Here is a 22,652-nt window from a genome sequence, read left to right as displayed (position 1 = left end):
GTGGATGGGTTCCGTAAGCAGGCTAACTGCAAGTTCAGCTTTCTTCCAGGAAGATTTGGTCTTTTTTTTTTTTTAAAGATTTTATTTATTTATTTGACAGACAGAGATCACAAGTAGGCAGAGAGGCAGGCAGAGAGAGGAGGAAGCAGGCTCCCTGCTGAGCAGAGAGCCTGATGGGGGAATTGATCCCAGGACCCTGGGATCATGACCTGAGCTGAAGGCAGAGGCTTAACCCACTGAGCCACCCAGCGCCCCTCGGTCTGTTTTCAAAGGTAAAGCATGCTATCTCCACGGTGTTTATGGAGCAAAATATTTGAAGGTGTTGGAAAAAGTGAAGCTTTTTCCCACTCAGCCTGGCACAGTGTGGCTGGCGTGGAGACTCCTTGTTTTAATTAACCAACAGATTGTTTTCTACCCTATTACTGTTATAATTCAGTGGGTGCTTGATGCAACCACTTTTGATTATCTATCCTTAAATCTTTAAGTGGGTGTAAAACCCGTTAATAATGTCTGTTCCTTTAGGAAAAGTAAAGCCTCCTTAGCGTTACTGACAAGTCCATATTGCCTTTCTCTTCTATTCGTATTTAAAATTTCCATTACTGGGGCACCTGGCTGGCTCAGTGTGTGGAGCGTGTGACTCTTGATCTCAGGGATGTGAGTTCGAGCCCCACAGTGGGTGTAGGGATTGCTTAAAAATGAAATCTTTAAGAAAATCAAATCAAATTTCCATGACGTATTAGAAATCACCCTACATTTTCAGAATTTAACCGAGAACCCTCGTAATACAATGGAGACAAAAGAATCTCACCTTCCATAGCTCCTTTCCTGCTGTTCTGCTCTTAAATCCTAAGGTTGCTTTGTAGGACCACAGGGTTTGGAATTAAAACCTACCTACACCTGGGGTGCCTGAGTGGCTTAGCTGGTTGAGCGTCTGATGAGCGTCTGATGAGTGTCTGACTTCTTGGTTTCGGCTCAGGTTGTGATCTCAGGGCTCTGAATTCAGTGGGGCATCTGGTTGGGATTCTCTCTCTCCCTCTGCCCCTCTCCGCACTTGGGTGTGTGAGCTCTGTCTCTCTCTCTCAAATAAATGAATAAATCCTAAAAGAAAAAAAAAATACCTAGCTACACTATCTCCCAGCTACGTGCGTTACTAAATCTTCCAGGCTCATTTCCTTAGCTGTGAAATGGGGATATTAGGGGCGCCTGGGTGGCTCAGTCAGTCAAGTGTCTGACTCTTGATCTCAGCTCAGGTCTTGATCTCAGGGTTGTGAGGTCAAGCCCTGCACTGGGCTCCATGCTGGGCATGGATCCTAGTTTAAAAAAGAAGAAGAAGAAAATAGAAGAAATAGGAATATTAATAAAGCTACATGATAAGTGATGGTTCTTGCTATTACCACGCTCCAGCCTCCTACTGGAAGTTCCTACACAGGCCATGCTGTTTCAATCCTTTAATTTTTTATTTGACAGAGAGAGAGAGAGCACAGGCAGGGGGAACAGCAGACAGAGAAAGAGGGAGAAACAGGCTTCCCATTGAGGAGGGAGCCTGATGTGGGGCTCGATCCCAGGACCTTGGGATCATGACCTGAGCTGAAGGCAGATGCTTAACTGACTGAGCTCCCCAGATACCCCTCAATCCTTTTTTCAATTCAATTAGTCAACTTACAGTACATCATTAATTTCCAACGTAGAGTTCCATGCTGTTTCAGTCCTAATGCCAAGGTGTTGGCCCAGAGGGCCCCACCTTTTTGTTAAGTGGACGCCAGCTATTGTTGAAACTTTTCAGAGCAGACTTCCTTAGTGCTCCCAGGAGGAGTCTGTCCTAATTCCTGTGCTGTCGCTAGCACCTGGCTTGGACCTTATCATTGCAAAGCACCCCGGGACTGTGACTACTTGTTAAAAGCCTGATGGCTCCTGGAGGGCTAAGATCTTATCTTTTCCTTTACCTTTGGATTCCTAGGAACAGCACCTGACTCTTAAGAGATCGGCTCTGGCGATGGCCCGAGCTCTGGCGATGGCCTGAAGTTAGGCGGGCCTGGTTTTGGATTCTGGATATGTCACTAGGTGGGTCCCTGCCCTGTAAGTCTCAGACATGGGCAAATTTCCTCTCTCATTCCTGTCACCAACTCTGGCAGACCTCCTCCTTTCTCTTTCAGATGTCTGCTTCTCTATCTTCTGTCTCACTCGAGGAGCAGTGACTGGTCTTTCCTAGGAAATATATGAAGGAGAAGCCATTAGGTGAGAACTCCCTCAAGAGGAGAGAGAACTTTATAAGCACGCACAAACACACACACACACACACACACACACACACACACACACAGAAGAAAACTCCTTCAGTTTTTGTTCCTGACCCTTTTACCTCAAACTTAGCCTTCTCTGGGCCCATTCTGGGGTTCCCCTTCTCTAGGCCGACCACAGAAATTATCTTCCAAACCGTCACATCTGAGTGTCAAAGGGGTGCTGTGAATCATCATAGCAGGGTAGCAGGCATAAACCAGGACACTCCTAAACAACCAAAACATTCTTTTTCTTTTTAATTTTAAAAAGATTTTATTTATTTATCTGAGAGAGAGAGAGAGAGGTGAAGTGGGGTAAGAGGGATAGAGGGAGGGGGAGAGAGAGAGAATCTCAGGCAGACTCCCGGCTCAGTGTGGAGCCAGAATCAGGGCTCGACCTCATGAGTCTGAGATCACTACCTGGGCTGAAATCAAGAGTCGGAAATTAAATCCATTGAGCCACCCAGGTGCCCCTTGAGTGATCTTTTTAATACATAAGTCAGATCAAGTCATTTTGATTGAAAGTTTTCAGTCTTTCTACTGTCTTCAAGATAAAGTCTAAACTCCTTAACCCTTATCAAGAGCTATCAAGAGTCTGGCCTTTGATTAGATTTTCAACTTCACCCCTGGTTAATAATTTCTTTTCTCTCTACCTGCACTGGGCTCAATAGATATTAGGAGAAACAAATCTCTCTGAGTCAAAGACCGATGCTTCATGACTGAGCCACCCATGCGCCCCCGGAAATATCCTTTTAAAAAGATTTTATTTATTTACTTGAGAGAGTGAGTGAATGAGCGAGAAAACTTGAGCAGGGGTGGGAGGAGGGGGGAGGCAGAGGGAGAGGGAGAAGCAGGCTCCCCGCTGAGCAGGGAGCCCCACATGGGCCATCCCAGGACTCTGGGATGGTGACCTGAAGGCAGACGCTTAACCCATGGAGTCACCCAGGTGCCCCAGAAATATTTTTTAAATTAATGATAATTTCTTTATTTCTTTTTTTTAAGATTAAGAAAAAGGTTTTATTTATTTGAGAGAGAGAGAGAGAGAGGGAGGGCACAAGCAGGGGGAGCAGGAGAGGGAGAAGCAGGCTTCCCCACTGAGCAGGGAGCTGGATGTGGGGCTCGATGCCAGGACCCTGGGATCATGACCTGAGCTGAAAGCAGCCGCTTAACCCACTGAGCCACCCAGGCGCCCCATTAATGGTTATTTTTCTTCGTTAGGAGCTACCAATATTCTAAGGAATGATGTCTAGATTAGCATAATGTAAATGAATAATGAATAATTAAATAATGAATCTCAAACACTTCATAAACATTTATTTAATGTTTGGTCAAAGAGGGAATAGATTTTGCCAACATCTCACTATGAAGATTTCAAACATGCAGAGAAGTGGGAAGAATTTTACACTGAACACCTAGCTTCTTCAAGTAACATTTTATTATGCATGTTTTGTCACGCATCTGCTCGTTCCTTATCCACCCCTTCATCTACCCACCCATCAACACATCTTACTTTTCTGATGTGGGAAGTCTGCTTGTCCCTCTCCCTCTGCCATTCCCTCTGTTTGTGCTCTCTCTCTCAAAATAAATAAATAAAATCTTAAAAAAAAATTAAATTGCAGACAATAGGACACATTCCACTGTGTACATTAATGAGTCCAATATTTGTTTGTAATTTTTAAAAAATATTGGAATAAAAGTTTCATATAATGAAACACACAAAATGTTAAATGTATACCATTCAAAGAGATTTTTCAAATGCACAAGTCTGTGTAACCCAAACTCCTATCGAGATGCAGAACATTAATATCACTCTAGAAATTTCCCTTGTGCCCCTCCTATCAACCCCTGTCTCCACTTTCCCAAGGGCAAACACTGTTAGGATGTTTTCCACCAAAGATTAGTTTTGCCTGTCCTAGAATCACATACATGGAACCAAAGAGTAGGTACTACTTTCTATCTAACTGATTTTGTCAACATTGTATTTTTGAGATGTATCCATGTGGGTGAATGTATCAGAAGCTTGTTTGTTTTTACTGCTGAGTAGTAGCCCATCGTATGAGTATTCTACAGAAGTACCCATTTTTCTGTTGATGGATCCCTGGGCTGCTTCCAGTTCGGGATGACATATAATCTTAATTTTTTTTAAAGATTCTATTTATTTATTTGACAGACAGAGATCACAAGTAAGCAGAGAGACAGGCAGAGAGAGAAGGGGAAGCAGGCTCCCTGCTGAGCAGAGAGCCCGATGCGGGGCTCGATCCCAGGACCCTGAGACCTTGAGACCTGAGCTGAAGGCAGAGGCCTTAACCCACTGAGCCACCCACCTTAATCTTAATCTTAATAAAACAGACAATCTTCGTCTTAATAGAACTTCTACAGATATTCTCATATAAGTCTTTTTGTGGCTATACACCTTCATTTCTCTTGGATTAATACCTAGGATGGAATTGCTACGATGGTTAGCTTTATATGAAACTTGGCTTGATGAGAAACTCTCAGACCTCCTCCCAAAGTGGTCATGGGAGCAGTTTGCAATATCGTAACTAAGTCTAATCACAAACAACCAAATTTGCTGTTTTTGATGGGCCCCGAGCGTATAGCTGTATGTTTAATTACAGTATTTCATCAGATTCTTACACCCAGCCTTCTGGGCAGGTAGTACTGGTCTCATTTTGCATATGACACGGTCGAGGCACAGAAAGTGAAACACCTGCCCAAGGCCTCACAGCTGGTCATCAGCCAAGCGTGCATTTGGGTCCAAGCCGATGGGATTCCAGCTCCGGCCTCCTGTCTCCCACTACATAGTAATAAAAAAAACAAGTGGCTGGATCTTTTCTTGGAAAATGAATTCATTTCCTAAGAGTGGAAATTGGGCGTGGTAACCAGAAGATGCTATATTCATCAGTAAACATGACACAGGTATGAATTCTCACCCATGATTTCAATGTGGTACCTACGGTGAACTGGGAGGTCCTTCAGTTATCTTCAAAGACATCCATCTCTCCAGTCCCGTGCAAATCCCTCTAGCATCTCTTCAGAGTAAAGTAAGGGTTAAACTTCACAGTCGCTTCTGTGGGCCAATTAATAAGAGCAGGATGCCCTCCTCTATAATTAGGAAAGGAGCCCAAGGCTTTACTGGGGAGTATCTAAGCTGCAGTGATGGGGTGGGGGTGGAGGTGGGAGGAATGGGTTGGGGGAGAGGCGGGGGAAGAGATAGGAAGGCATTTCCTCCCATGGTTCCCCCCCCCCCCCGCCCATGGTTTTTCTAAGCTATTAGAGCTCAGTCTCAAATCCAGACTTGGCTTTGGAATATCTCTAGGGAGAGCAAGTCAAGAAGGAGGACCAAGGGGAACATACCACTTCTTTTGGGCTGAGAGCCCCCCTCTCATCGGGGACTCTGACATCCTAGCTCTCCCCCAACCCCCATCTTTGAGAAGCTCACCAGAAGTTTAGAAAACAAAAAAAGGAAACAAAGGAGTTATGGATTGGCCCTGCTGTTGGTAAGGGTGTCTGGGAGTCCCTGTGTCTTCTGCAAATGAGTATTAAGTTGGGACTTTTAATTCTGGCTCTTAGGCCAGGGGGTGTATGAGAAAGTCGCTTGAGTGTGCGGTTGTCGAGGTCCCAAGGCTTTTTCTCATTATTTTTATTGGTCTGGTAAATATCAAAGTAATTCCACCCTTTTTGGGTTGTATCTTAGTTACCTCCAAATGGTGTATTTGTCAGGATTGAGTCCATACTCCCCAGGATGGAGAATGAGGACCGTCGATATCTGGGCCCAGCCTCTCTTTCCAGCCTCCTGACCTGCCACTCCTCCCTGAGCACTGGGTTGAGAAATCATTTGTAGGTCCCGTGGAGACCATATTTCCTGCTTAGCCCCCTTCCGTTTGTTTCAACAAGAGAACCTCTGTTTTTCCTCTCTCTCCAGAATTCTCATTTATCCTTTAAGGACCCATTTCAGGAGTTCTGGGTGGCTCAGTCGGTTAAGGTCTGACGCTTGATGTAGGCTCAGGTCATGATCTCAGGGTCATGAGATTGAGCCCCACATCGGGCTCGTGCTGGGTGTGGAGTCTGCTTGGGATTCTCTCTGCCCCTTCCTCCTGACTCTCTCTCTCCACTAATATGGTAATTATTTGTTAACATACACACTGTACCTCCCAATCTTCTTTGGACTCCAATTTTTCTCCCCAGGCAGAAAAGTCTTACTCTACTTTATGTCTTGCCTGACATAGAACAAAAATTAAATATAATCTTTCCTAATAAGGAAACATGCAGACAGGAAGTTTTGAGTAAACAGACACTTTATCTGAACCACCCAAGAGCTAAATCATTTGTTTCCCTTGGTGATTTCATCTTGTGAGAAAAACCACATTTTTGCCTTGGATGTTAACAAGACAACTTTTACAAATACTGAGTTGTCCTTCTTGTCTTTTGAGCCCCCCCACCCCGGTGCGTTTCCTCCTCCCCAGTGGGTTTCTAGGTACCCCATTAGAAATATTTTTGGGAGCACCTGGGTGGCTCAGTTGGTTGGGCATCTGCCTTCAGCTCAGGTCATGATCCTGGGCTCCCAGCTCCGCAGGGAGTCTGCTTCTCCCTCTGGCCGTCTCTACTCTTATGCTTTCTCACTCTCTCTCGCTCTCTCAAATAAATAAAATCTTAAAAAAAGAAAAAAGAAAAAAGGAAATATTTTTGGGAAATGTGTAGGCAGTTGGGACAGATGAGGTACTTTCAAAACCATTGGTACGCCATCCATTTTAACAAAAATCAGGATTTTTCTCTGGAAAAGTTTAGGAAAAAAGTGATGTTTCTGGAAACTTTTCTCTTCTTCCTTTTCTCCCATTTGCCTAGAGACTAAGTGCATTTTAGACCTTACCTAGAAGCCTCCAGTTTTGATCATAGCCCCGCTGACGGGCACCCTGGGGACTCAGGGGCAAATGTCTTTCTTAACTCAAGTGTTTTCTTGACAAGGAGTCTAGCCATTGGTCTCCTCCCTCCCCTCCCAAGGAGGGGAACTGGGTGACTCTGGAGCCACTCCCGTTCACTGGAAGGAAGGAATTGGGCGTTGCTGGGCACAAAGCCCGGAACTTGAACTCTGCTGAAGAATGGGATCTGGGCGGCTGCTGACCCTCCTAGCAGGGCTGGCAGCCAGCTCCCAGGGCATCTGGCTACCTGGGGGAGAGATTCTTCTGCTCCAGACAACAGGCAGTTTGTTGAGGCTGCCTGCCCTGATTCCTCCCCTGATGCTTTTCTCTGTGTCCTTGAGGTCTTTGGTAACTCTACCTCTCACCAAATTTTGCAGTTTGCCCTAGACTTCAAAACCTCAGGCTCTACCTACCCCCTTCCTTGAGAGCTGCATTTCTCTCTGCAAGTTAAAAGCCAACAAAGAGGATCACGTTTCCTTCACCCCTTTCCTTTTTTTTTTTTTTTAAAGATTTTATTTATTTATTTGACAGAGATCACAAGTAGACAGAGAGGCAGGCAGAGAGAGAGAGACAGAGGAGGAAGCAGGCTCCCTGCCGAGCAGAGAGCCCGATGTGGGGCTCGATCCCAGGACCCTGGGATCATGACCTGAGCTGAAGGCAGAGGCTTTAACCCACTGAGCCACCCAGGTGCCCTTTCACCCCTTTTCTTTCAGGCTCCTGCAGCTGAGCTCTACAGACCTACATACTCCAGAGTCTCTATTTTATCCCATCACCATTTTTAAGATTTTCCCCAGCATGCTGATTTTTGGTTGATCTCTGACTTAGAAGCTGACAAAGGAGCCACTCTATTTTCAGGAACACTCACCTTAATAAAACATTCATGCTAAGACACCGCTGGTCTTCATTTGGGGTAGCCCCTGGGTTTCTTTATTCTAGCAACTGTTTTTTGTTGTTCACTGTTTTTCTTTCTCTCTTTCTTTCTCTCTCTCTTTTCCTTCCTTCCTCCCTCCCTTCCTTCCTTCCTTCCTTCCTTCCATCCATCCATCCCTCCCTTTCTCCTTCCTTCCTCTCCCTTTCTCTTTCTCCCTCCTCTCCCTTTCTCTTTCTCCCTCCTCTCCCTTTCTCTTTCTCCCTCCTCTCCCTTTCTCTTTCTCCCTCCCTCCTCTCACTTTCTCTCCCTCCCTCCCTCCTCTCCCTTTTTCTCCCTCCCTCCCTCCTCTCCCTTTCTCTCTCTCCCTCCCTCCTCTCCCTTTCTCCCTCTCTCTCCCTCCCTTCCTTCCTTCTAGGGTCATGACATCTTTCTCCTGCTGCCTGCCTGCCTTTCTTTCTTTCTTTCTTTCTTTTTTTCTGATTTTATTCATCTGTTTGACACAGAGAATGAGACATCGAGAGAGGGAACACAAGCAGGGGGAGTGGGAGAGGGAGAAGCAGGCTTCCCACAGAGCAGGGAACCCAGTGCAAGGCTTGATCCCAGGACCCTGGGATCATGACCTGAGCCTAAGGCAGAGGCCTCACGACTGAGCCACCCAGGCGCCTCTGCTTTTCTTTTCTTTTTTGGCTTTTCTTTTCCACTTCTGTAATCTGCCTCTCCCTTGATGGAATTTTCTTCCCTCTTTATGAAGTTTTATCTTTTCCAGTCAGCCTGTCCCTTCCTCCCTTTTCTGGCCACTTCCCCGCTCCAGGGTTTAACGAGGAATCCTCAGTTTCTATCTAGGTTGCTAACCCGGGGATTAGGGTAATTCTTTTCTGCTCAGGGTTAGATTCCTGCTCAAGCTGCTTCTTCATTCAAGGTGTAACCTTCGTTTGTCTTCTGGGGCTGTTTCGAGACCTGCTTCGTTGATCTGTCACAATTAGCCACCCTCTTTCCAGACAAGGAGGCACCTTTTCTCATTTAAATTCCTCAGCTCTCCAGATTTTTTAGGCAGATGGCTGCCCTAAAAATGGCAGATGAAATCTGAGGCACAGAAAAGTTATTATGAAAACTTTTTCCTTGAGAGTCCTCTGCGTCCATGGTTCATGCTGGGTGTAATTTTGCAGGAAGAGCATTAGACTTAAGAGTCACAAAAGTTCTGGTTTTTACCAGCTGTGCAACATTGGGCAAATCACTTACCTTCTCTGGGCTCTTAGTATCCTCTTAACAACACTTCATGGGAATATTGGGGAGGTGAACTGGGTTGAGCTAGTAGCTTACATGGGCAAGGTTGTTGTCCTGCTTCTTCTTGAAGTTCTTCAAAGTGAAAGCATCATTAAACATGGAGATTTGTCTGGGCCGGTTTATTTTAGGTGGGTGTCTGGAGAAAGCTACAAACTAGAAAAGGCACAGAGATCCTTGTGCTAATGTTTGACTAAAAACTGAGGGTATAAACTGGAGGACTTTTTGTCGGAGAGGGCCTTAAGGCATTCGGAGTGCTTTGGAGTCGGGAATCCGGTCTAGGCTCCCGTGGCCCCAGGGAGGTGCTGGGGAAGCGGAATCATTTCGAGGTGATTTCAACAATCACTTCCCAGGCCAGCGGGAAGCCCGCTTAGAAAAAACCGGGGTGTGTGTGGGGCCAGACCCAAAGCAGCCTGGGACGTTCCAGATTGGTATCACATCCTATGGCTGGTTCTGAGGCCATCCAGAAGCCAGAACCCCATCAGAGGAACTGGAAAGTAGAGAGTGGACTGCAGGGTTTGGAACGAAGTGCGGACTGCCTGTAGCAAAGAAGGCGGGAGGGAGGAAAGGAGGAGGGCAGTAGGGAGCTGAGGCCCCACCTATCATTCCAGCAAAGTGCAGCAGCGGAGCAGGGGTGAGTCAGAGGCACTGGAGCTCAGCCTCCCAGTAGGTGAGGGGCTGGCTCTTCTCTCCGGGGAGCAGCGCGGTTCTGTTCTTACCGGAGTGGCCTTGGCAGGCTGCTGGAGCCCTCGGTCTGCCCGGTCTGGTCTCCGCGGCCAGGGCTGGGTTCCCTCATGTATGGCAAGAGCCCTTCGCGTGCTGGGCTGCTTCTCCTTGGCATACAGCTCACAGGTAAGGGCCGGCGGGCTTCTCTCAGCCTCTGCTCCTTCCCTGCCTACCCCAGAGAGTTAGCTAAGTGTCTCCGAAGTCGCAAGAGCTTTGTGGGGGAGCCTGAGCCACAGTGGCTGTGCGTTCTGGTTTTGACTTTACTGAAAACTGAAGTTGGTGGGTTGTTTTGGAGAACTGATTTTGGACAAACAGGTTTAGGCGTGTTTTGGCGGCTGGTGATTCCCGCACAGAGAGGGCTTTTTAATCTCAGGTTACAAGCCTTTTTTCTTTTTTTCCGTCTGGCTACTCTCAACCTCCCACTGCAGGCAAGACTTGGCACCAGGATTTCTGTGTGTGAGTCTCATCGGGGACTCGCAGCAGCCCTGGAAAAGCAGAGAATTTAAGGAGAGAGGACCCTCCCCTCCCCCTCCGTAATTTTGAAACTGCCCCAACGTGCAAGTTCTCAGTGTAAATGTCATGGTAAAACAAACAAACAAACAAAAAAACCAAAAAACAAAAAACCAAAAAAAGCCATGTGGTATAGACGTTCCAGGGGTGCAAGCAGAAGCTGGCGGGGGTTGATGAACTCAGTTTCCGCAGAAGGCTACCAACAGTATGACATCATGACGTAAGAAGGACCCTGTCCGGAAAACTTCTAGGGGACCATGATTCACACGCTACATAATGCTTAATCTGAATCTATGTCTGATTCATGTTATGATTAGTTTTGATTTGTTTGTTTCTGCTTTCAATTTTATTTACTGACATCTGTAGTTCCTTAGAACAGCTTGGAGGGGGTACCCCGAGGCTGGGGTACGGTGCCGTGGAGAAAGTGAGGGCACTAAGAAGGCTCGCTGAGTGGTATTCTTAGTTGTTCTACGGCACGGGAAGGTCCCAGGGGCACGTAGGTGGGAGTATGCAGACTCAGGATGAAGTAAGTTTGAGAGCTGGGGCATCTCTGGTTTCGTGCCTCGCTCGGACATTTATTTTGGCAGTGTTCCCAGAAATTCTCTTAATACACATCTTCCCTTTTTCTTTTCTTGGCGGCAGCCCTTTGGCCGATAGCTGCGGTGGAAATTTACACCTCCCAAGCGCTGGAGGCTGTCAATGGGACAGATGTTCGGTTAAAGTGCACTTTCTCCAGCTTTGCCCCCGTGGGTGATGCTCTGACGGTGACCTGGAACTTCCGGCCTCGAGATGGGGGGCCTGAGCAGTTTGTAAGTAGATTATTGTCATTGGCCAGGGGACCTTGGTTGGGAGAATAAGCCAGTTTGTTTCTCCTCGCCCTCCCTTTGCTTTTCTTAGCAACAAGTGCAGGGCAAAGCTGAGAAACAATTCTTGGGACAGAGACAGAACTACGAGGTCCATCAGTGGGAGAGCAAGAGAGAGCACATGCAGGAGAAGTGGGAGTGGGAGAGGGAGAAGCAGGCGTCACGCCAAGCAGGGAGCCCAGTGCTGGGGTCCATCCCAGGACCCGGGATCATGACTGGAGCAGAAGGCAGACGCTCAACGACTGAGCCACCCAGGCGCCCTGAGAGCAGGAGATTCTAGGCAGAGAGCTGCAGATGGGGCAGTGAGTCGGGCTAACTCCACCTCAGCCTTCTTGCCCACGTACTGAAGAAGACTTTTGGCTGCTTCTGCCTTCTAGGTATTCTACTACCACGTGGATCCCTTCAAACCCATGAGCGGGCGTTTCAAGGATCGGGTGGTGTGGGACGGGAACCCTGAGCGGTATGACGTCTCCATCATCCTGTGGAAGCTGCAGTTTGATGACAATGGGACATACACCTGCCAGGTGAAGAACCCACCTGACGTTGATGGGCTGATAGGAGAGATTCGGCTCAGCGTCGTGCACACTGGTAGGTTGTGTGGGGTTGGTGGGGAACTGTCTGGGGAAGGGTGAGAGCATGTTGAAAAGAGAGGGGTAATCTTTTGTGATGGCTAAAAGGGTGGAGAGCGGGGCTAGCCCTTCAGATCCGCAATCTACAGAGGGAGAGTGAGGAGTTGAGGGGTAAAAAGAGAAAGGCTTTGTTTGGCTGTGGAAAGAAACAGAGTTAAGCAAACTGAGGAGGGAATCTGTTACAGAAATGGCATTGAGACTGTAAAACGGAAAGGAAGCAATTCTCTGGTAAAAGGCTAACATCAGATCTGTTCATTCACTCATTTATTCTCCAGATATGTATTGAGTACCTACTCTGTGTCAGGCACTGTCCCACACTGGACCCACACTAGCTCATTTTTTTTAAAGATTTAATTTATTTATTTGACAGAGATCACAAGTAGGCAGAGAGGCAGGCAGAGAGAGAGGGAAGCAGGCTCCCCGCTGAGCAGAGAGCCCGATGCGGGGCTCGATCCCAGGGCCCTGGAATGATGACCTGAGCCGAAGGCAGAGGCTTTAACCCACTGAGCCACCCACGTGCCCCAACACACTAGCTCATTTAACTCATAGGACCATGCCAGGCGGCACATACCAATATCGAAAGCTCTCCTTTATTAAGTCCTGCAACATGCCAGGGTTTTGCATATTTCCATCTTTATATATCACATCAGTTTATTGTGCTCTCAGTGCTCTCCATTTTACTAATGAGGAAACTGAGGCTCCCAGAGATTAAGTCACTTGTCCAGATTCATGTAGAACTCAAACCCAAGCCATGTAGAACTCAAACCCAAGCATCTTTTAACTCCAAAGCTGTATGAATGCACTGTATCGCTTGCAATCCTGTAAAGGCAAACCCGGGAACCGAGCCAGATAATAAAAAGCAAAGACCATAAAACTTCAGAGCTGTAAATCTGGGTTTGAGCCACTGTTATCATTTACCAACTGTCAATAAATCTTTTCTTTCTCTCCTTACACTAAGAATAATAGAGCGAGGATTATGGTGAGGATAAAATGAGATAATAGATGTAATAGATGTAAAAATTCCCTAGATTCTCACCTGCACTGAATAAAATATGTTTGCATTGAAAATGATAATAGTGACCACAGATTGAGTGTTTATTACGTGTAGACACACCATGGAAAAATTTATACAATTTTTTTTTTTTTAGTTTACTTATTTTAGTGGTTGCTACACCCAATGTGGGGCTTGAACTCACAACCCTGAGATCAAGAGTTGTGTACTCTTCTGACTGAGCCAGCCAGGCATCCCAGGAATAGATTTTTTAAAAAGAACTCAAGAAATGGATATTGTTACCCCTGCTTAATACCTTGAAGAAACTGAGACTCAAATAAGTTAATTACCCCAAATCACACAGCTAGCAAATGGTAGAGCTGGTATCTGGACCTAATTCTCTCTGGTGCATGCTCTTAACCAACACATAATATTACTACCCAAAATATATAAGCCTGTAAAGTGGTAGGGTTTTTCCTCCTTTCATTCCTAGTATCATCCTTGGGGCCCCATCAATAGAGCTCTGTGACCTTGGAGAAGTCATTTGAATACTGAAAGGAGTAATAGAATGTCCTGGGACCTCAGTTTCTGAATTCATCTGCCTCTAACCTGCATGAACAGGTTAGACAAGAACATGTGGTTCTTAAACATACGGTGATCACTGCTCTGAGAATCTAATGAAATCTGCAACTCTGCTTCCCTCAAAAATGTACACATACACATAATATGACATGGAGTTTGTGGACTTGCGGCCCCCCTTTCTCCCCATCCTCCTTCATGGACTCCAGGCCAGGAACCCCTGGGCTAGACATTTTTCTTTTTTTTTTTTAATTTTACTTTTATTTTTTATTTGTATAGACATTTTTTCTAATGTCTTTTCTGGCACTGAGGGTTTACTGAAGTTTATTTATTTAATTAAAAAGCTATTTTTAAAACAGATCTTATTTATTTGTTTGACACAGGGAATACAAGCAGGGAGAGCTGCAGGCAGAGGGAGAGGGGAAGCAGGCTCCCTGCTGAGTAGGGAGCCCAGTGCAGGGCTCTATCCCAGGACCCTGGAATCATGACCTGAGCTGAACGCAGATGCTTAACCAACTGAGCCACCCAGGCAACCCTTTAAACAAATATTTTATAAAAAAGATTTTATTTATTTATTTGACAGAGAGATCACAAGTAGGCAGAGAAAGAGGGGGAAGCAGGCTCCCCGATGAGCAGAGAGCTCGATGTGAGGCTCGATTCCAGGACCCTGAGCTCATGACCTGAGCCGAAGGCAGAGGCTTAACCCCCTGAGCCATCCAGGCACCCCTAAAAAAAGATTTTATTTATTTTACAGCACAGAGGGAGAAGGAGAAGCAGACTCCCCGCTGAGCAGGGACTCAGGTCTCCATCCCAGGACCCTGAGATCATGACCTGAGCTGAAAGCAAATGCTTAACGGACTGAACCACCCAGGCACCCTGGGTTTACTGAAGCTTAAATCAGAAAACAGACTAAAAGCCAAGAGACCCAGGCTTCACAGGTTCTGCCTGGTTTAGGGACCTTTCCCTCTGGGTTCCCTCTTGCATCATTTTATCTACACTTTATCTACTATTTCTAGACTATAGTTACTGATTAACTTGCCTATCCTCCGGGTGGGCAAGAGTTCCCTGAAGGTAATGCCTTTTTTGGCTTTGTATTTCCATTGCAGTGTCTGAACATAGTAGGTCCTTAATAAGCTGGAATCAATGACTGACTGAATGCCAGGGGTGAGAGGGAATCGAGGAGAAACGGCTCTGGGTTTGATGAGGTCAGCACTAACCTTACCCCACAAAGTGGTTCAACTGGCTCGGTGGTTCTGGAAGTTTCAGGCTGCAGCAGAATCACCTGGAGGACTTGTTAAAACAGATTGCTGGGCCCCGCCCCGCCATTCAGCAGGCGCCTGATAATTTTCATTTTAAAGTTCTTAAGAGCGCTCTGCTGCTACTCCTGGCACCGTAGTTTGAGAATCACTAAAGTAATTCATGTGGTTTGCTTATTGCTCCTAGAAGTCACATGGTCATACTGTAGGAGAAAGGAAGATTCCATTTAGTGGTGAAAATACATCCTTCTTCTCGCTTTAGGTTTCATCACGTCCCTTCTCTTTTTAGAAACATGAGATCCGCCTTTTCTCCTTACAGTCCGCTTCTCTGAGATTTATTTCCTGGCCCTGGCCATTGGCTCTGCCTGTGCACTGATGGTCATAATCGTAATCGTGGTGGTCCTCGTCCAGCATTTCCGGAAGAAACGATGGGCTGAGAGAGCTCATAAAGTGATGGAGATAAAACCGTAAGGCTGGGAAGTTCTGGGAAGTCTTCTAACACTCTTCTATCATGACTCTTGGTATTTTAATGATTGTTGAACAGATGTTCTTCCCTCTGAGTAAGTCTTGTAAAAAATTTAAATTCACAGGATGGATAAATTAGGGTGTGATTTAGTAACTTTACAAAAGCTTTCTTAATGATAAGGAAGATTTCGTTATAGGCTTTATTATGGAGGATTTGATATTATCAGAATCTGCTTACATAAAACTTTTCTAGGCTATTCCTTACTTTTAATGTAAAGTGTACATTTTTGTGAGGACCACTGGGCAGTCAGCAGGGGTCAAATCAGTGTCTAGGAAAGGCAGCCATGCTGATAGAAGGTGATCAATAAATTCATTGTTTTTTTTTAAGATTTTATTTATTTATTTATTTGACAGAGAGATCACAAGCAGGCAGAGAGGCAGGCAGAGAGAGGAGGAAGCAGGCTCCCCGCTGAGCAGAGAGCCCGATGTGGGGCTCGATCCCAGGACTCCGAGATCATGACCTGAGCTGAAGGCAGCGGCTTAACCCACTGAGCCACCCAGGCGCCCCAATAAATTCATAGTTTTTGAGATGAAATTGACCTTCCATAAATATTCACGTTTTTAATGTTCACAAAGTTGTGTGACCATCACCACTAATGCCAGAATTTTCAGCACCCTCAAAAGAAACTCCATACCTGTTAGCCATTACCATTGTCCCCTCCACCTGCTGGTGGCAGCTACTAATCTTTCTGTGGATATGCATATTGTTCAAAGGTGAGGAGAATGTAGAGTGCCCCCCAAGCTGAGGAAGCACTTTGAAACATTAATGAAGTAGGCAACCCCATAAAGAATACACCGAGTTTTATGTTGAGTGATTACTGATGGGGGGGTCGAGAGGACCGCCATCTGGACAGCTGCACACGTAGTCTCCTCAGAAGTCCCACGTTTTAGTTTGCTGGTTTTATTTATTTGTTTGTTTGTTTGACAAAGAGAGAGAGCACAAGTAGGCAGAGTGGTAGGCAGAGGGAGAGGGAGAAGCAGGACCTTGGGATCTTGACCTGAGCTGAAGGCAGACATTTAACTGACTGAGCCACCCAGGTGACCCTCATTTGCTGGTTTTAAAGGAGCGGGACATGTGGGGGAGTGTCATATACACGTGATTGGTTGCTAACGTTTAACAGACTTTCTGGCACTTCCTGTGCCTCTGTAGAAAACTCGTTATCTGCACCAGTATCTTAGTGGGGCCGTTGAAATCCAGAACAGGCTCCCTGGATATTCTGGTTTTGGAATGTTGAGTATGGAGTTTTCACATTTAACTTTTTTTTTTTTTAAGATTTTATTTATTTATTTGACAGAGAGAGAGATCACAAGCAGGTAGAGAGTCAGGCAGAGAGTGGGGGGAGAAGCAGGCTCCCTGCAGAGCAGAGAGCCTGATGCGGGGCTCGATCCCAGGACCCGGAGACCACAACCCGAGCCGAAAGCAGCGGCCCAATCCACTGAGCCACCCAGGCGCCCCACATTTAACTTTTACATTACATCTTATGCATTACTCTAGAACGTGTAGCGATGAAGAGGTCATCAAGGAGACTACAATAAGATGGTGGGTCAAAGATAGAGTCAGCATGGCCAGCATTCCTACACCTACTCTGGACATTCATGTAAATGGATGATCATACAGTGTGGCCTCTAATTTCTGCTTCTTTGATTTAGTATAATATTTTAGGTTCATCCACGTAGCGCATATAGTAGTAGAAGTACTACATTCCTTTTTATGGTTGTATAATATTCCACTGCATGTACATACCACACTTGGTTATCCATTCAGTTGATGGACTTTTAGTTTGTTTTTTACTTTTTGGCCAATATGACTAATGCTGCTATGAACACTTATTTATAAATTTTTGCATAGACATGTGTTTTCAACTCTCCTGGGACTGGAATTGTTGGAACATATGGTTACTGTATGTTTACCTTTTTGAGGAATTGCCAGACTGTCTTCTAAAACAGCTACATCATTGTATACTCCTACCAGCAACATAGGAGCTTCTAACTGGTCCGTGTCCTTGACATCACTTGTTGTCTGACCTTTAGATTATAGCCACCTACTGGGTGTAGAGTGGTATCTTACTGAGGTTTTGATTTGCATTTTCCTAGTGACTAATGATGTTAAGCATCCTTCCATGTGTTTATTGGCCATTTGCATATCTTATTTGGAGATCTATCTATTCAAACATTTTGCCTATTTACAAGTTGGGTTTGTCTTTTGTGGGTTGCCTTTTCACTTTCTTCTTCATGTCCTTTGAAGCGCAGAACTTTTTAATTTTGATGAAGTCCCAATCATCAATTTTTTTCTTTTGCTGCTTCTGCTATTGGTGTCATACCTAAGAAACCATTGGCTAACCTAAGGTCCTGAAGATTTATGATTATTTTCTTTTTTTTTTAAGATTTTATTTATTTATTTGACAGGGATCACAAGTAGTCAGAGAGGCAGGCAGAGAGAGAGGGGGAAGCAGGCTCCCCACTGGGCAGAGAGCCCGATGTGGGGCTCGATCCCAGGACCCCGGGATCATGACCTGAGCTGAAGGCAGCGGCTTAACCCACTGAACCACCCAGGTGTCCTTTGAGTTAATTTTTGTATATGGAGTAAAGTAGGAGTCCAAATTCATTCTTTTGCAATTGCAGTTTTTCAGTTTTCCCAGCACTGTTTGTTTCTTTTCCTAAAGAAATATTTACTGAAGTAAAAAGAATTGATTTTAAGATGCCCAATGAAGCCAACTCTGACATTAGAGATTGACCACAAAGCAATAAAGATGGCTTTTAGGTCAACACAGAACTTTTTCTTTTTTCTTTTCTGAATAAGGAATGGAATTAGAGGCCGGATACTAATGATAAACTAAGGTGTCTGCTTTACCTCCTTCAGGTTCCCATCTAAAAGTATTCTGAGGCATGTAGAAGTTCAGAGACCCAGGGTCATGTGGAGGCATGTGTATTATTAGATAGATGGCACTAGTGGTGTAGCTTTCTGTAAGCTTGGATCTGTTCCCAGATGCAGGTAATGCTTTCCAAAATATGGGAGAAAATACATCGCCCGGAGCTTGCTTTCTAAGACTTGCCTCCTTTGCTTCTTATAATTTTCACCTGACATTGGTTTCTACTTCTTTGTTACAGAAAAGAAGAGGAAAGGCTCAATCAAGACAAAAAGGTCTCCATTTATTTAGAAGACACAGACTAACATTCTTAGATGGTGAGGCTCATAATGAGTTGATTTCTTTCCTTAGCTTTCTCGTCTGGCCCACATCTAATGTGGATCTCCCAGATTTTAGGACTGTTAGGTGTTTCCTGCATGAAACTGGAGGAGCCGGGTCAGGGAGATATAAGTCTTCTACTAGTGTTATGGACAGCTTCCTCTTTGGGTTTTGTGCAAAGGATGAGGCTGTTAGACCATTGAAGATGGGAGAATTCTAAGATTATTCAAGCGTTTGTGGGTATGTTTACCACGACCAAGAATAATTCACTTTCAACATGTAAATAAATCTTTATTTTTTTAAATGAAAGAAGTGATATCTGCTTGTTTTATTTTGTTGTAAACCAATCGTGCATCAAGAGAATGACTCAATAGATATGTCTGACATTTTGACAGAACTTTTATACTACTTGGAATTGATTTCAACTCCATTCATCTAGTTATTGGAACTATGAATCTAATTTTAGTACTGTATAGTTTTATTTTCCCGTTTTCAGGGTTTTTTTTAAAGATTTTATTTATTTATTTGACACAGAGAGACAGAGGGTTCACAAGTAGGCAGAGAGGCAGGCAGAGAGAGAGGGGAGAAGCAAGCTCCCTGCTGAGCAGAGAGCCCCATGGGGGGCTCGATCCCAGGACCCTGAGATCATGACCTGAGCCGAAGGCAGAGGCTTAACCCACTGAGTCACCCAGGTGCCCCCATTTTCAGGTTTATTATGCTTAAAGGGTAGGATGATTTATTTTTTGTTTGATCAGAATTTTTTCTATTTTCTGAAATAAGTCCACTATTATTATTTGCAAAAAGAGTCACATTTTTGTAGCCTAATGTTCGGGGAAAGACCTCAAGGATTTATAAAACAGAATATGGAAAGAAATTATTCTATTGTAAAACCAGAAGAATTTGTAAAACCAGAAGAACTTGATATCAGAGAGAGATTTTACTGAGGGCAGTTGCCTTTTTAAAACCAAGCAGATATGGTTTTTATAAAACTTGGATCAACAAAACAAAAAACAAACATCATCTAGGATACCGAAAGGGTCTAACAGTCAGGGTCATGGAAAATGAAGATGGAAATGAAAAGAAATTTAAGGAACTAACACAATCAAGTGCAGTGTGACTGGATGTCCTCACTGGATGGATACTAGGTTTGAAAAAACCAGTTGTAAGAAGATTTGGGGGGGACAATGGGAGTCTTTGAAAGTTTGAATATGGATAATATTAGGGAATTACTGTTAATTTTATTAGGTATAATAAAAGTATTATGGTTACAGAGAAAAATGTCCCTATCTTAAGTATACATTTATATGTAATATACATTTATTAGATATAAATTTATATATGCTTATATGTAACAAATTAAAAACCAAATAAGTATATGGCAAATAATGCAAAAAATGCTTTAAAATTAGATGATGGGTAAATTCTAAACACTGTCTTTTCTATTTTTCTATGTGCTTGATTTTATTTATAATAAAAGAGGACAGAGAGAGAGAGAGAAAGAGAGAGAGAGAAAGAGAAGGCATGCATGTGTGTGCGTGCGCTACGGGTCTTCCAAATATCCATGGAAGGCAGAGGCTATGAATTCACGATACTGATACTGAGAAGTATATAAGGATCAGAAACACATTTTAAAAGGTGAATTAGGAGGAGAACAAGTACATTAAGAATATTTTCCATCACAGTGGAGAACATGCCTAATAATATATATTTAGTTTGTAACTCCAGGTACCTCTCTGCACTCTTCCCAAATGTGTTACCCATTTAAGCTTTTATATTTCAGGAAGCTGAAGATTCCCAAGAACAAGAACCCTAGGATAAGTTGAAGTTAATGGAAGATTTCTTTGGCTTTTCCAGTTGTGACCTGGCTTCCAACCAGCTCTGCTGTACATAACCATCTCGAGGAGCAACATCTCTCTGGAGCTGGCGTAGGGCCCTTTTGAGCAGATATCAGACTCACACACAAACTATTACTAAGGTTTTATTTAATTTCAAAGTGCAAATATTTTTCAAATGCTCATTATTAGCCTTTTGTACTAAGAAGCTATATTTTTGCCCTTAGACACTCCTTGTGGATGATTAATTGTACACACATACATTGGTATCCAATGAGATGAAAGCCAACGTGTCTGTCACGACATTTCCTTTAACATGTTAGTTTCTTTAGAGTAGTACTTTTGCTACTAAAGTTAATGTGTTTACTCTTTCCTTTTCACTTTTAATTAAAAGTGAGCTAATTCTCCCAGCTATTTTTGATTGATTAACAGGAAATCTTAAATTCAAACTGTTAAAGAACAATTTGATTTTTTTGTGGCTATCCTTAAGGATGGGACACATCTTGTTTTATTAACTTTCTTTCAGTATCCCAGATGATGTTTGTTTTTTGTTTTGTTGATCCAAGTTTTATAATAGCACAAATCTAAATTACAGAGTAGCTAGAAAAGTTTATAAATGCTTGTAGATTGACAAGTGCCACCCCAGGATGAATTACTTGTCACCTTTTTTTTCTGTGTTGTGAAAAACAACCCATAATGCAGGTTTTTCATGAGCAGTGACTGCTGCTTAGCTTACTACTACTCAGTTATTTTATAACAACAGAGCAAAATCTATGCTCACTTGAAGAATGGAATCATTAAGCAGTTACATGGGAGGATTCTGAAATAGTAAATTATGACTGTAAAAATTTAGGGCTGGTGAAAAAAATCAACCTTAAGTGATGATAATTTTGTACAATGTTATATAAAAAGCTCTGAGAACTGTATGATATTATTTATTTTCTCCTTTTCTTTATCTTATTTTATTTTGCTTTAGTTTACTTCCTTACTTTGTGGGAGGGAAGATTTGGTATGGGGCAAAGAAATACCAAAACTAACAATATGAAACTAACTTTGTTTTTTTCCTTTATACTAGTAGAGAAAACAAACTTTTTAAGTGGGCTTCAGAAAGAAGAGTGCTTTTTAAAGTGTTTAATCTCCCCAGTGTCTTTACAAACCTAAGCTATAGCAGCATTTATTCAAAATGTACAAAACTTCTGAAAGTTTAGTTGCCCTTCTCCCCCATCTTTATAGTCTAATATTTTCGGGTTTTATTGACTGGGCCAAAAGTGTTCTTTCTTTTAACAAACTGGAATTTTCAGATGGGTTACCTGTATTTATACATGCTGAACTTTGATTTTTTTTGAGTATTTTTAAAATAATTGGTACAATTTACACATGAACCTTGATTCTGAATTCATTCCGTACCTGTCTTATTTTGTCTATTACACTGAAAAGTAGTTTTAATACTTAATTTTGAAACTAAAAGTTAGATTTAAGGTTTATGCTATCTTTAACTCACATTTTCTACTTTTCTCCATAATTCAACCTTTGAAAATAACATATTTTTTCCAAACAGTTGGCTTGGATGATATTCTGTAAGTGTAATGAAGAAGTGGTTAAAAACTCATGGAAAGTCTTTTCCAGTAAAACTCGTAGCTTGTGTCTTGGCTAAATATTATTCAGGGGTTAATATGACCCTGTTGTTCAGTATCTTCTTCCTAAATATAACTTTTGTATTGTAATTTATTTTTTATTGTGCCTTAAACACATGTGTAAATAACCTTTAGTAATAAAGAATTATCAGTTATATAATTTGCTTATATACAAATCTAAATATTTAACACAGCAAGTACCAAAAAAAAAAAAGATGGTTATATATTTTATCTTCACTGAGGAATTTTCTTAGAGGGAGCCTGGAAGTCAATAATGGATGAAATTAGTTTATACTGGATAAATGTGTATTCCACATTGCTTTGGACAACCAGGAATTGGGCACAACAAACTACTTAGTTTGGGAGCTCTTCTGAAGGAAGGGTATCATCTCTTCTGCTCAGTACTCTTACGTTACCTTCTCAATAGAGAACATCACTAGCTTTCAAGTCTGGTAACGGAATGGGAATTGAAAAATGAGAGCTTATTAAACTTTCCCGAAAGCTGAAGCATACTTCTGTTCCCCTCGTTTTCACTAAATACACGCAGATTCCGAGAGGATAGGTTGACTAATGAT

The 22,652-nt window shown here is 43.4% G+C and overlaps 1 protein-coding gene across 1 annotated transcript; it reads left to right on the top strand.

Annotated features, from left to right (window-relative positions):
- Positions 1 to 9,780: 9,780 nt before the first annotated feature.
- Positions 9,781 to 22,232, top strand: MPZL2 (myelin protein zero like 2). The gene is made up of 6 exons (XM_032868618.1): positions 9,781 to 10,199; positions 11,226 to 11,392; positions 11,824 to 12,034; positions 15,221 to 15,368; positions 18,535 to 18,610; positions 20,392 to 22,232. The coding sequence occupies exons 1-5, from the start codon at positions 10,142 to 10,144 to the stop codon at positions 18,596 to 18,598; spliced, it is 648 nt and encodes a 215-aa protein (XP_032724509.1). The 5' UTR covers positions 9,781 to 10,141; the 3' UTR covers positions 18,599 to 18,610; positions 20,392 to 22,232.
- Positions 22,233 to 22,652: the final 420 nt, after the last annotated feature.

Source organism: Lontra canadensis, unplaced genomic scaffold, assembly GCF_010015895.1.
Source record: "Lontra canadensis isolate GAN:19392208 unplaced genomic scaffold, GSC_riverotter_1.0 scaffold36, whole genome shotgun sequence".
Lineage (NCBI taxonomy): Eukaryota > Metazoa > Chordata > Mammalia > Carnivora > Mustelidae > Lontra > Lontra canadensis.
This window is presented reverse-complemented; position numbering and strand designations above follow the sequence as displayed.

Bases quoted from the DNA above. Each gene is read 5' to 3' on its own strand.
- MPZL2 (XM_032868618.1), top strand. From the start codon at position 10,142: ATGTATGGCAAGAGCCCTTCGCGTGCTGGGCTGCTTCTCCTTGGCATA. The intron at 10,200-11,225 runs GTAAGGGCCGGC...TCTTGGCGGCAG, and splicing joins CCTTGGCATACAGCTCACAG to CCCTTTGGCCGATAGCTGCG. The intron at 12,035-15,220 runs GTAGGTTGTGTG...TTCTCCTTACAG, and splicing joins GCTCAGCGTCGTGCACACTG to TCCGCTTCTCTGAGATTTAT.